Consider the following 13,356-nt stretch of genomic DNA (forward strand, 5'->3'; position numbering starts at 1 on the left):
AACTTGTAAATATATTACACTTTCCCTGTCTCTTTGAAACGCATCTTTTAAAGAAACTAAATAAGCCTTTTGTCAGCTTTAGTATACAAGTGTCATTCTCAGGACGTCTGAAATGTAAACACCAAGGGAGATGGCTCCCCTATGTCCCAGCTTCCGTGGGAAGATAGGAGCCTAACTCCTGTGCGCACCTGGCTCCAAGTTGTTAAACTACTTCCTGCCATAAAAATACGAGTTTCATTTTTGTTTGGTCTTCTGGACACAATAGCTAACATAGATGGTCACTCCGATCACCAGGTGACTTTGGGATGAACTCGGTGTGACCAACGGTGCCGTACATATTTTTAAGAAACTAAATAAGTCTTTTGTCAGCTTTAGTATACAAATGTCATTTTCAGGAGGTCTGAAATGTTAAGTCCCCTGATCTGAGGGTGGGGCATGATGTCTCTTGAGAATGTATGTGGTGGGCAATCAGTTGAACCCGCTGGCTAAATTAGCATGAGATTTCTTTCTGTCTTTGCAGCATCTTAGCAGATCATTGCCTGTGATGTGCATCTCACTCTGGTTTAAGGCCTCTTCAATGATAGAAAAGTGCTTTCTTTCTCTTCTACCTTTGTGGAGAGGTTTTCTGGGGTGAAAGGAGATGCTGTGCAGAGGGTTTGGTGTTGTTTTTTGAAATAATATTTTCCCAAAGCAGAGACACACAGGATCTCTGGAGTGCCACCCCTGCCCATGGCCCACAGAAGCTCCACCAACACGGAGAAGTGAGAACTGACTGCTTTCATTGAAAATAAGCAATTACCCGGAACTCCCCAAGGAGAGCATCTGTCCTGAGAGAACGGGAGTCTACCACCTGCAGAGAAAGATCACGGAAACTCACATTCACAGGGAACATGTGGCCCACACGGCCAACCCAATAGCTCTTCCCTCCCAAACAATAACTGCCAACGCTTCACACTTACTCAATTCCAGAGATTGTTCTAAGCGATATTTAGCCCTCACAAGAACCCCATCAGCAGATACTGTCATTATCCCCATTTCACGGATGAAACAGGGGCACAGAGACTTGTACAGAAACACACAACCCCTACATGGCATAGACAGAGCTGGAATCCACCCTAGTGCCAGAGCCTACACTTTCAGCCGCTTGGCTGTAGTGCCTTTCAGAGGAGATGGGGGAAGAGCCAAGGCCCAGAGAAAGAGAATCTCCATCAGAAGCAGGCACGTGGATTAACAAAATAAGATGGAAACTTAAATGTTCATTGCCACAAGTGATTCAAGGACCCTGACCTGAGACCCCAGGGGGATGCTGAGCAGTGGGGTCTCCTGCAGCTGCTGCCTCCAGCTGAGCTGTTGTAGGCATTTCTGTGACCCGTAGGGCCTGACTGTGAGTTACTCCACATCATCCACGTGTCAGGCTTTAACACGCCTCCCTCTCTCACACACACACACACACACACACTGACAGGCACACACACGCATGCACACACATGCACAATCACACATACACACACACACACCTGCGTGCACTGACACCTATGTGTGTACATACAGCCCACGGAGAACACTTTGACTGCTGAGACGTACCGTGATAAAGATGGGCTCATCAAACAGCTCCGCGGGACAGTCAAACAAGTTGAAGAAAAGAGTCTGTTGGTTCAGAGCAAAGGGAGACATACCAGTGCCTGCTGACCCCTCAGGCCAGGGAGAGGGAGGACCACCCCCGCAAGCCTCCACGCCTAGCAGTTTAGTCCCCTCGGAAAATGTGGATTGGGCTCAGCATTGGGGATTGGACAAGTTCTGGGGTGATCTGCCCCTGGCCTCACAGACAGGGTCATTTCAGGGTTGGGTGAGTGGCTGGCCGTATAGGGTGACAGGGATGTGGAGCAGCAGGAGAAGTAAGAGCAGGAGCCCTTTCTCCAGCCCCACAGATAACCTCCTTGGGAGCCAGCACATCTCACCACACAAGGTCAGCGCCATATGTAAACACTCTTGAATGAATTGCCAGGTGTCTGCACTGGGCTTCCAGATGGGAAGGCCCACCAAGGTTCTGGCCCTCATGCCCCGTGTCTCCCACCTCATTGAAGAGTGGGCTGTTTCCCTTGTGGATCCGTGTCCGCTTGGTCTGCCCTGCAGCAGTAACCTTGACCACAGGCTTGATGTTCACCCCGGGCAGCTGGCGCCCCTCGATCACCTGGACCCTAATCTGAAAACCAGAAGGAGGAAAGAGTAGGAGGAAGGGGGAAGAGTTAAGGACCACCCACCATCCACCCCAAGAGTCAGAAATCTCAGGAACCATCTCACCACTGGCTTCTTGGGAAAAGTATTAGAAAGGAATTAGGAAGAGCATTATATGAACTATGATATTTTCCCACCAAGGCCCCTTACATCTATAGAAAATTCCATAGCTCCATAGAAGAGCTGCCAGGCTGCCCCTCGTCAGCTACCCACATTAAACCCCAGGGGTGGGCAGACACAGCCCCCATTTATGTCATTCAGCCATTGGCACAAGCCCCACCCAAGACCCCATTGATACTGGCATTTTTAAGTGGCCTGAATGTTCTTTATTGACAATTCCCTCAGAGGTCGAACTTACACAGTGAAGTGACCCCAGAAATAGTCTTTATTCTTTATAAGATGCAATGCTTTCTTACAGTCTGAGAAATAAATTAAGAACTTTTTCCATTGAGCTGTAAGTAAATGAAGACTTCAGGAACATCTATGCTTCCAAACATTAGGTAAGATATTTTAAAATATGAAATTTTACAATATTAAGGCAATGGGAAGACGGATGAGTGATTTTTAATCTCCTCATTTTAATATATTTTCCAAACTTTCTAAAATAAACGTATGTTATTTCCATAAAGAGAACAAAGGCAGTATGAACGTGTTTGGGGAATAATAGCACAGGGGCTAGAATTTTGTCTCTTGGGGCAAACAGTGGTTAGAGCTAGGACTTCTGCGTAAATTACCATGATTTAGAATAGAAACATATTTTTGCAATTTGTTGCACTTAGTATTATAAATAGAGATTTCAGGTTCCTGCTTTTAACCTTAAAAGTAGTTGTAAAGAGTTAAATATCACTGTGTGACTACATCAAAATAGAAAATTATTTTGAACAGAAAAAAAAAAATAGGCAAAGGACCAAAGTTAAAAGCAAGTAAAATGGGATGCATTTTTGGATAAAAATGTGTCGAAGTGTTAACATTAATAGTTTTTATTCTGTGACGAGCTTGAACAAATTCAAATTCCATATGACTCTCAGAAAAATCCATGGCTTTATGCAGGGAGATAGATATAGGGAGAAAAAAGATGTTAGACAGAGCTTCTCTGATGTAAGGATCTTGTTAAAATGCAGATTCTGGTAGAGTAGGTCTGGGTAGACCCTGCATCTCTAACAAGTACACAGGTGATGCAGAAGGTGCTGGACACGGACCACACCTGAATAGCCAGCAGCTTGCTGGCTGGATACTCCCTGGTTAGAAAAACAGATCGGAGATGCAAAGACATGCTGAATCTCTGCAGTGAGTTTTTTTGTTGTTTTGTTTTGTTTTGTTTTTTAAGTACAAAACCACGGGGCTGGGCAGAAGCTTGTTCTGTGGACCTAAGATGTGAACTCCCTGTTCGGCATCTGCCCAGACCCAGGGAAACTACAGGTTCCCCCCGCAGGAGGGCCCTGAGGATCCCACACACATCTTCCCCTGAAGCTGGACAAACCAGGCAGGTGCCTGGCACCAGCAGCTGATGGTTGAAGAGGAGCCTGGGGTCAGAGAAAGCCTGTTCATCACCTGGAAGTCCTGCGGTTTGTCTGACAGCAGCTTTCTAGATGTAGGTGCACTTCGCTTTCTTTTGATCCCGGGGTAGTGGGGTGGAGGATGCAAAGGTAGTTTCCTTGGGGTGGTGGGAGCCCCCGGCCCTCCGCTTTGATCCAGGAATGGCTCTGTCTCATCTCCAGTGAGTCCCTGGTCCTCTGTGTCTTCCTCTCCTCCTGTGTCTAAGAGGAGAGGACCCTAATGAGGCCTGGGTCCCTCTGGCCCTGTCCCTGCCCCTGGGACCCAGCCCAGGGGGCAGAAGATCCAAAAGGCATGGGCACTAAGACTCACCCCTCTCCCTCTCCCTCCTCCCTTCCCATCAGTGAGCCAGGATGGATAAGGTAGAAAGAAGAGGAGCTTTCAGCAGCTGAAACTTGAGGGCAGTCAGACCAGTTAGTCAACAGGAAGAAAACAGAATGGCCTAGCCCTCCCACCCACCAAGTCCTGCAGGATGAGTCCTCTGCCACCTGGGCCCACTCCAGCGAGCTGACCATGGCAGCGAGTGAGACAGTTACAGGGAGGGTCTGGGATCAGGACAGTCCTGGCCCGTGTCTCACCCATGGGGGCCGGCCACTTCTTTCCAGAGTATCTCGTGTCCACGGTGCTGTCACTGAGCAGGGACCAAGTCTCGGCCCGGCTCTGTCCCCCGCCTGTCTTGTGGGCAGGGCATAACCCCGGGAGGGGAGGGAGGAGGTTGGGGTGAGGGAAACCAACCTACTGCACCCCCAGCCCCAACCCTGCCTTCCCCGCCCACCCCAGCCTGGTGCAAAGCTCAGAAATAGCTGTGGTGCCCAGTGGCACCTGTCAATTCTCACCACCTCCCAGGCGTGTCCGGAAGCCTCCCCTGATTGGCCTGCACCTAACTCTGTCAGATCCACCTCAACATGGTCCCAGAGCATTCGGGTCCTCCCCGCTCCCCACCCTCTGCCACCAGGGGCACCTCTCCTTCCTCCCCTGAGCCCACTCCAGCTGCACAGCTCAGGATTACCAGGTTACTCCAGTCCAAACTGATCTCCCGTCTCTAAGCTCGGACAGTGCTGAGCCCCAATGAGATGGCTCTGCTCTGCCGACCTCACCACAGAGCCCTTTGCTGAGCTGGTCCCAGATCAGGCACAGGGCACACTCAGTTGAAACATGGGCTGCTCGGGTTTTAATGCTGTGCTTGCTTCTAGCTCCCTTCACTAAGAGAAAAACTCTAGAATCTTTCCCATGGGCAAGTGCCCCCTAGCCCGTCTGTGTAGCTTCCTCCCAACCCCAGCAGGCTGGACCACATGGAGGCTCCCACGCCCAGGCCCACCACTGGCGAGCCAGCCACCCCGGGATGACCAGGTTGGCAGATCCAAGTGAAGAGAGCTGAGACAGGCACAGCACTTAGCTAATTTAGTCTGCTCCCTTCACAAATAATCTATGGGCCCAGAGAGGGAAAGTAATCAGCCCAAAGTCACACAGGGACTCAGTGTCAAAGGTAGGACTGGAACCCTGAAGTTCAGCTCAGGGCTCTTTTAAGAAAAAAACTAGTTTTTTGTCACACACCATCACCGAAGGCCTGCTGGGTCCCGAGGCAGGAAAGCACTCGGTTCTGGGGAGTCTGTGGTGCCTCAGGTATCACCTGAGCCAGACCCCGTCCCCACACACCCTTCTGAGAGCTGCACAGCTCAGAACACCCAGTCTGGGCTCAGCCCGGTCCCCAGGCAGCTGGGGCTGGAAGGCATCCTCACACTACTCGCTGCAGCGCCCAAGGGAACCTGCCTGCTGCCCCTTCTTTCTGCACGGCAGAAGGCAACCCTCAGGACTTCCCACCCACTGCACCCTCTTCTCTCCAGGCCTGGGCAGCCCCCAACCTGGGGAGGGCAGCAAAGGCTGGGAAGCCTCGCTGCAGCTCCCAGCCCCCAGGCTCAAGTGCCACTGCCGGCCTTCTTGCTGGGGCTCGGCCAGGCCAATGTAGGCTACTCACCTGCCACTACATCCAGGTCAGGCAGAGTTGGGGAGGGCTCCAGAGGAGTAGGCGGCGGGAACAGGGGCACAGCTCCAGGCAGCGGTGTGTAGGACACCTGCAGGACCAGCGAGGCCTGGAAGAGATGAGACATGGGAGACAGGTAAGTACACTGGCCTCGGACCACTGCCCTCCGGTATCTTCCCTGTTTCTGGCATCCCTCCACCAAGGAATATGGCTCTGACAAGAGCCAGGTTTGCAGGAGGCTGTGGCAAAGGCACCCCCAGGGACCTATCAGCATAGTCAGGTGGTTCGAAGCACAGAATCTGGGGTCAGTTTCCACCACTCAGGAGCTGTGTGACCTTAGGCAAGATCTGTGACCTCCCTCGCCTCAGTTTCCTCATTCCTCACAGGTCAAATGTGGAGTGAATTAGTTGATGTAGCACGTAGTGGGCTTCTGTAAATGAATCAGGGATCCAACCTCTCTTGCAGGATTTTTCCCACTCTCCACTCGGCCTGTCTTCAGGAAAATGTCCCTTTGGCCACTCTGCTCAGTCAATGGCTCGCCCCTACTTCTCCAGGGACGACTCAGCTTTGCTCTGCTTTGCTCAGGCTGCAGCTAGCACTGAGAGGGTCTCAGCGTGCTGCCAGCCTTGCGGAGCCCTCTTCCTTCCTGACCCCACCACATCCTCAGCTGCCCCAGCTTGCACCGGCCAGAGAGGAGAGGGACTGGTGACATCCCTCACAGACAAGGTCGAGTTGCCCATGTGCCCACCCCAACCCTCACCCCGAACCTGGGAATGGCACAACCTCAGCAGGCTCTGCAGCCTGGTTGCTCCTGGGCCTGCCTGAGCCCTGCCCTGGCACCACAGGCCCAGTAAGCCTCTTGGGGCAGCCATTCTCTCAAATTAGCACAACAGATACTCTAAGAAAGTTTGGGAAGCACAGAAAGCTTTGGAAAAATAATGCAAAAGAAAACCAATTGTCGGCTGGGCGCGGTGGCTCACGCCTGTAATCCCAGCGCTTAGGGAGGCCGAGGCAGGCGGATCACGAGGTCAGGAGATCGAGACCATCCTGGCTAACACGGTGAAACCCCGTGTCTACTAAAAATACAAAAAATTAGCCGGGCGTGGTGGCGGGCGCCTGTTGTCCCAGCTACTTGGGAGACTGAGGCAGGAGAATGGCATGAACCTGAGTGGTGGAGATTGCAGGGAGCCGAGATCACGCCACTGCACTTCAGCCTGAGTGACAGAGCGAGACTCCGTCTCAAAAGAAAAGAAAAGAAAACCAATTGTCCATAATTCCCTGACTCCACATTCCAGTTCTCTCCAATCTTTCAAACAAATAGTAGACAGGTCTGCTGTATGCAAAATGATTTTCTTTTACTGAATGTCAGACAATAAGCTCTCCCCAGGTTTTGACAAACCCTTTATAAACACAGTTTTTACTGAGGCATAATGTCCCTCTAAGTGGCTCTCGCTAGTTCACTGGACCTTTCTGCTGAATGATGTTAGGGACGTCCAGGGACTCACGGAGCAAACTCAGTCCCAAGACAGAAAGGCCTGAAGGCTCCTGACACACTCCACTCTTGAGCTTGAACTCTCCAGACTGGGGCCCGGGACGGCCACACTAAGGGAGAGCAGCACTGGTGGAAAGCAAGGCACAGAACACTGAGGAAGGAGGCAAGAGCCAGCTCAGCATCCCAGGAGACTCAGGAGGAGGTCGACAAAGGCAACTGCGACCCTCGAATTCCCTCACCCAAGGCATGGCCATAACCTGCCCTGTGGGTTCCTGAATCACCACCAGGTGTCGCCACTTGAGCAGTCAGTCCCCTCAGTTCCTGCAACCCGGTGGAGGGGAAGAAAAGAAAGAGCCTTCCTGTCCCTCCAGATGCCACACCTGACTCCTAGAGATGCCAGTTCAGTAGGTCTAGGGTGGCCCTGGGTATTTGCATTTTTAACAACTGTCCTGGGACTTTCTTCCACTTCAGCGAAAGGTAAGTTGGGCTCTTTGGAGAAATAACTACTTCCAGGGCTAGGGCAGAGAAGATACAAAATGAGCCTGGACCATCTTCTTGCACCAGAAAGGAAGGAAATGCTTAATGAATGAATGATTCTTAAAAACACGTCAAAAGAGGCTGGGCAAGGTGGTTCACACCTGTAATCCCTTTGGGAGGCCGAGCCAGGCAGATCACTTGAGGTCAGGAGTTTGAGACCAGCCTGGCCAACACGGTGAAACCCTGTCTCTACTAAAAATACAAAAATATTAGCCAGACATGGTGGCATGCACCTGTAATCCCTGCTACTTGGGAGGCTGAGGCAAGAGAACTGCTTGAACCTCAGAGGCAGAGGTTACAATGAGTCGATCACACCACTGCACTCCAGCCTGGGTGACAGAGTGAGACTCCACCTCAAAAACATAAAACAAAATAATAAATAAATAATAAAAAGTAAAAACATGTCAAAAAGACACAGAAGCCAACTTTCAAGAGCTCCCACAGGCCAAATCTGAGACAACAGAAACATGAAAATACAGAATAACAGTAACAGGTTAAACAATTGAATAAAACAGAAACACACAAATCCATATTGCAATAAATAAATAGGAGAGGAGAAAGCTTTTCCTGACCACAAAATGCCAACTGACTAATGCAGGAAAAATAACTGAGAATATCACTATTTAGCAATCATCAAAGCAATAATGAATTCAACCAAGAAACAGCAGTGATGTTAAAACTCCTGGTATGGCCAGGTGCAGTGACTCACGCCTGTAATCCCAGCTCTTTGGGAGGCTGAGACAGGAGGATTTCTTGAGCCCAGAGTTCAAAACCAGCCTGGGCAACATAGTGAGACCCCCCATCTTTACAAAATATAAAAAATTAGCCAGGCGTGGTGGTCCACGCTTGTAGTTCCAGCTACTCAGGAGGCTGAGGCAGGAGTATCACTTGAGCCAGGGAGGGCAAGGCTGCGGTAAGCCATGATTACACCACTGCACTCCAGCTGGGCAACAGAGCGAGACCAGTCTCAAAACAAAAACAAAAACAGTTCATGGAGGCTGGGCACAGTGGCTCACACCTGTAATCCCAGCACTTTGGAAGGCCGAGGCAGGTGGATCACCTGAGGTCAGGAGTTCAAGACCAAGGCCTGGCCAACTTGGTAAACCACCGCCCCCCGCCGTCTCTACTAAAAATACAAAAAATAGCCAGGTGTGGTGGCATGCCCCTGTAATCCCAGCTACTCGAGAGGCTGAGGTGGGAGAATTGCTTGAACCAGGGAGGCAGAGGCTGCAATGAGCCGGGATCTCACCACTGCACTCCAGCCTGGGCGGCAGAGTGACACACCGTCTCAAAAGAAGTTAAAATAAAAATTAAAAAAAAAAAACAGCTCATGGAACTCATGGGTAAAGGTTAGATGACAAAGAGGATATTACAGAGTCACAAAATTCTGACTTGAGAAAGGGGAGTAGATGAATGACTAGCAGGGACACCCAGCAGATGCTAGTGTAATCAAATGATCACAGTTAGCAGTGCGGTGACCAAACGAATCACAATCATCCCACCTGATAGGGCACAAAGAGAGCCACGCAGCGTCAGTGTCACACTCACACCCAAGACGCACAGCCTAAATCTAAACACAAGAAACATCAGGCAAAACCAGTGTGGGGGACATTCTACAAGCAATTGGCCTGAATTTCAAAAAAATATCCAGCTATAAGGTTATAAAAGTCAAAGAAAGACTGAGGAAGTATTCCAAACGGAAGAAAACTGAAGAAACAGAACAACTAGGTGCAACACATGAGCCTCAGTGGGATCCTTCTGCTACAAAGGACACTGTGGGAAAAATGAATGAGCCGGGACTGAGGTCTGGGGATTAGATGAGAGTGCTGTGTCCATGTTAGTTTCGTCCTTTGGAAGGCTGTGTTTTGGTTATGTAGGAGAAAGTCCTTAACTGGAGAACAGCACACTCAAGTTCAGAATGATGGGCCAGGAGACAAATAAAGCCCGCTGCCCATCCATGCTGACTCCAGCCCTCCAAGAGTAGCATGAGGTCAGGACCAGCTGCATAATGTGCAGGCCCAGCACAAAATGAAAATGCAGAGCCCATTATTCCAAAATGAAAAATTAGCTGGACGCGGTAGCCACGCTTGTAGTCCCAGCTACTCAGGAGGCTGAGGCGGGAGGATCACTTGAGCCTACTTGAGCCAGGAGGTCAAGGATGCAGTGAGCCTTAAGAATTTCAAGATGGAAACAGTAGAGAATTAAGCCAAGCAAGAGGCACTTGTGAGCGCAGGGCTCCGTGCAGGGGCCCCAGAGGCCAGGCCTGGGTGGGGTGTTTATTTGACGTGGCCCGAGTTGGGCCCACATCTGAAAGACAAGGAGTGAGGGCCTACCTGACATGTGTGGCCTGACCCTTTCATTCATTAACTCACATGTTCATTCCCTCGACGTGTGTGCGCGCATGCGTGTGTGTGCACATGTGCATGCGTGTTGGGCACCTGCCAGGGCCAAACACACTGTTCAGGATTCTGGGGACACTTCCATAAATAAGGCAAAGGCCCCTGCCTCCATGGAGCTGATGTCTTGGCAGAGAAGACAGACAATAAATAATAAACAAAATAAATACATAAAGAAGAGAGTAAGTCAGAAAGAAAAGAAAAAGTAAACCAGAGCAAGAAAGATCAGGGCAACAACAGGGTTTGCAGGTTGCAGTGTTAAATCAAGCGGTCTGAGTGGACCCCCGTGAGGAGAGGAGAGTTAAGCAAAAACTTGAAAGGGCCACACCTGGGCTGCCCTTGGGCCTCTGACCTTGGAGACAGATCCCCTGGAAGAGCGCCCCTTCCTGTTTCTAGGGGCTCACCCTGCTATCCAGTCGCTGCACACCACCTGGGGGCTGCTATACACCGTCTCTGTGAGAGGTGGGGCCGCCGGAGTGTAACTCCTCCACACCATGCCCAGTGCCAGCTCCTCAGCACTGGGGCTCGGGAGCAGCCCTCTCCAGGATGCAGACAGGAGCAGCTCTCTCAGACAGAGGGCTCCGGAGACCACTTAGGCAGCCCCTCCTGGGGTTTCCTGAGCATCCGGTGTTTCTACACCGACAGCTCCACACCAACCTCCTGAAGAACTGGCACCATCCGGGTGGCTCTGGGCCCTTGAATGAGACTTCTGGCACAGAGCAAGGTCCGTCTTCTAGCTGCCCATCAGGAAGCCACAGGGACATCCCTGCAGCTCCAGAGGCTCTGGAGCTCAGAGTCTAGAAGAGATCTCAGCACCAGGGCATGAGCCCCAGGGACCACGGCTTCAGGATCTGATGGTGAATACCTAAATTCTTTGGCTCTGGTGAGGCTCTTAAGGGAAAGTGGGCATGCCCGTGGGCCCCACCCAGGACCAGGACCTTGTACCCTCACCGTGACATCACAGCTCAGCCCCTGTCTCCTTCTCTAGACAAACAGAGCTGAGATTCTCCTCCTGGGGGATGTATAGGAGCCCTGTGCTCTCCCAGACCACACAACCTGGGCCTAGAGTCCCAGTGGGACCCTCCTCAAGGTCCTCCACATCACAGGTCCCCGCCTGACAGCCCAGGTCCTCAGGTCTCCAGCCCAGCAGCACTCCAGGGCTCTCCCCGCACAAGGCCATTGTCAGTCAATCGTGTGCCCACCAAACATCCTGCCCTGCAGCAGGGTAACCTCGGTCACCCTCATCTGCTGCCTTGGGGCCCACAGTCAACATCAGCAGAACTTGAGGCTCCTGTCTGGCCCCAGGCTAAGAGGGTTCAGGAAACTGAAGGCGAATGACCTCCTCAGACCCTCCCTGGCCGTGACCCTCCTCTAGGTTGTGTGGTCAGGCTCTGGGGTCCTTTGCCCACCCTGCCACGCCCAACCCATTGTGTGCCACCTACTTCCTCGACCACAGCTCTCCAACACTGAGCTCATCAAAACCAAAACTCAGACCAGCCCACTCTCACCTCCCCTAACACACATGTCCCGTGTGGACAAGACAGGCCTGATATGTGCCTGGCCCTCACTCACCTCTCCCTCAGACAACCTCCAGAAGCAGGCGGAGGGTAGCTGTGGCCCTGAGTTGATCCAGGGTTGGTTGGCAGAAGCTCCATACCGTTGAAGAAAGCTCAGGGACTCACTGAGCACTGTCCTGCCCACTTCAGGTCCCTGCTCCCAACACACAGTGCCTCCTGGCTCCCTGACCTGCACACCACTGGGCTTCGTGGGCTCTTGTCCTCCTTTGTGACCCGACTCCGGCTTTAAGGCCTGGGTGATGCCTACTGAGTTTTCTCCATGTGTCCACACCTTCATGAGTGAGCTGCTCTTAAAATACATCTGGGAGGATGCTACTTCTTTTCCTCCGTGTGTCCTAAATCCCCATGGCCTGGAGGTTCCTCCAGGACAGGGGGAGTGTTTTCCCCCATCAACCTAGCAGCTGCCAGACGGTAGATTTAGCATCCTACATGGCACACAGCCCAGCGTGCCATATCTGAAGAGACTCAGGTGAGAACACTGAGCAAAAGGCAAACAGGGTCGGCAGTCAGTCTGCGGCAGGACTCCCGGCCTCCCCCACGCCTCTCAGTCTGCCAGAGTTTCCTAAGGAGCCCACTGGCCCTGTATTCACTCCTATCACCCCATCAGCAGGTTCCTTGGCCCTTAGAGGCAACTGAGCTACAATGAACTGGGGGCACCTGGCATGCTCTGCTGATTGGGCTCAGCTGAGACATGAGGTCTCAGTGAGTGGCCAGCGAGAACCCTCAATGTTGTTGGCTCTCTGTCCCTGCCAAGCACACCTCCAGTTATCCCTACCTCACACTATAGTGCAGCCAGCCCAGGTCCCAGGCAGGAAGCCCCAGCCCATAGGGTCGTACGACCTGTGTGGGGCTGCTCTGTGACCTTAATGCCATCACACAGACTAGAATCTGGTCCTAGACCCTCTGCACAGGTGATGACTCCCTCCTGGGCAACAGGGAGGAGGTTCCCCTACCCACTCCATTTCCAGCCCGTGCTCAGTTAGTGGGGCTCAACCCAGCAGGGTCCAGCACTCTCTCCCATCTACCACCTCCTGGATCTCGCACACCCTTCTTGGACACATGGTTGGTGAAGGATTATAAAGTTCTGCAGACAGCCAGGAATCTCTGGCCAGGGAAGAGAAGGCAGCAGGCTCCCCGCTGGTAAGCTTGAAGCCCAGACAGTGTGTGAATGAGGAGCAGGAGTAGGCGAGGGGAAGCATGGAGGGGATGGCCCCAGCCTGGCACGGCCCCATGAACAGGGACCAGCTATGGAAAGTTCTGCCTTGGGGCTGGACAGGCCTTTGAGGTTGGAGGGGACCGAAGGGCAGGAAATGTCAGTCATGGATGCACACAGAGCTGGAGTAGAGAGATGCTGGCATCCCAGCAAGGAAGTGAGAACCAAGCCTGACCCCAAGGCTCTCTCTCGCCAGCTGCCTTGGTACCTGTCATCTCTCCCTCCGTGTTCTGTGCCTCGAGGGTTGGGTCTGAGACTCCTCAGGACCCCTGAAGGGGTAGTTCCAGAACTCCTTGGGGTCCTCCTTGACCACAGGGAGTGTTAAGGGACTGGAGGCTCAAAGGGAGGATGACAGGGGACTCAGGGTGATA

At 52.2% G+C, this 13,356-nt stretch overlaps 2 protein-coding genes across 2 annotated transcripts in view; one reads left to right on the forward strand and one right to left on the reverse strand.

Annotated features, from left to right (window-relative positions):
• Positions 1 to 13,356, forward strand: part of PAIP2B (poly(A) binding protein interacting protein 2B) — a 577,567-nt gene that overhangs the window by 247,150 nt on the left and 317,061 nt on the right. The gene's annotated exons all lie outside the window — the stretch shown is intronic.
• DYSF (dysferlin) overlaps positions 1 to 13,356 on the reverse strand; it is a 219,204-nt gene that overhangs the window by 165,910 nt on the left and 39,938 nt on the right. The window contains exons 5-9 of the mRNA XM_050755219.1: positions 5,765 to 5,879; positions 3,787 to 3,992; positions 2,075 to 2,203; positions 1,585 to 1,647; positions 800 to 850 (exon numbers count right to left, since the gene is read on the reverse strand). Of these exons, the coding sequence (XP_050611176.1) occupies positions 800 to 850; positions 1,585 to 1,647; positions 2,075 to 2,203; positions 3,787 to 3,992; positions 5,765 to 5,879 (564 nt within the window). The remainder of the gene's footprint in view (positions 1 to 799; positions 851 to 1,584; positions 1,648 to 2,074; positions 2,204 to 3,786; positions 3,993 to 5,764; positions 5,880 to 13,356) is intronic.

This window comes from Macaca thibetana, chromosome 13 (genome assembly GCF_024542745.1).
Source record: "Macaca thibetana thibetana isolate TM-01 chromosome 13, ASM2454274v1, whole genome shotgun sequence".
Lineage (NCBI taxonomy): Eukaryota > Metazoa > Chordata > Mammalia > Primates > Cercopithecidae > Macaca > Macaca thibetana.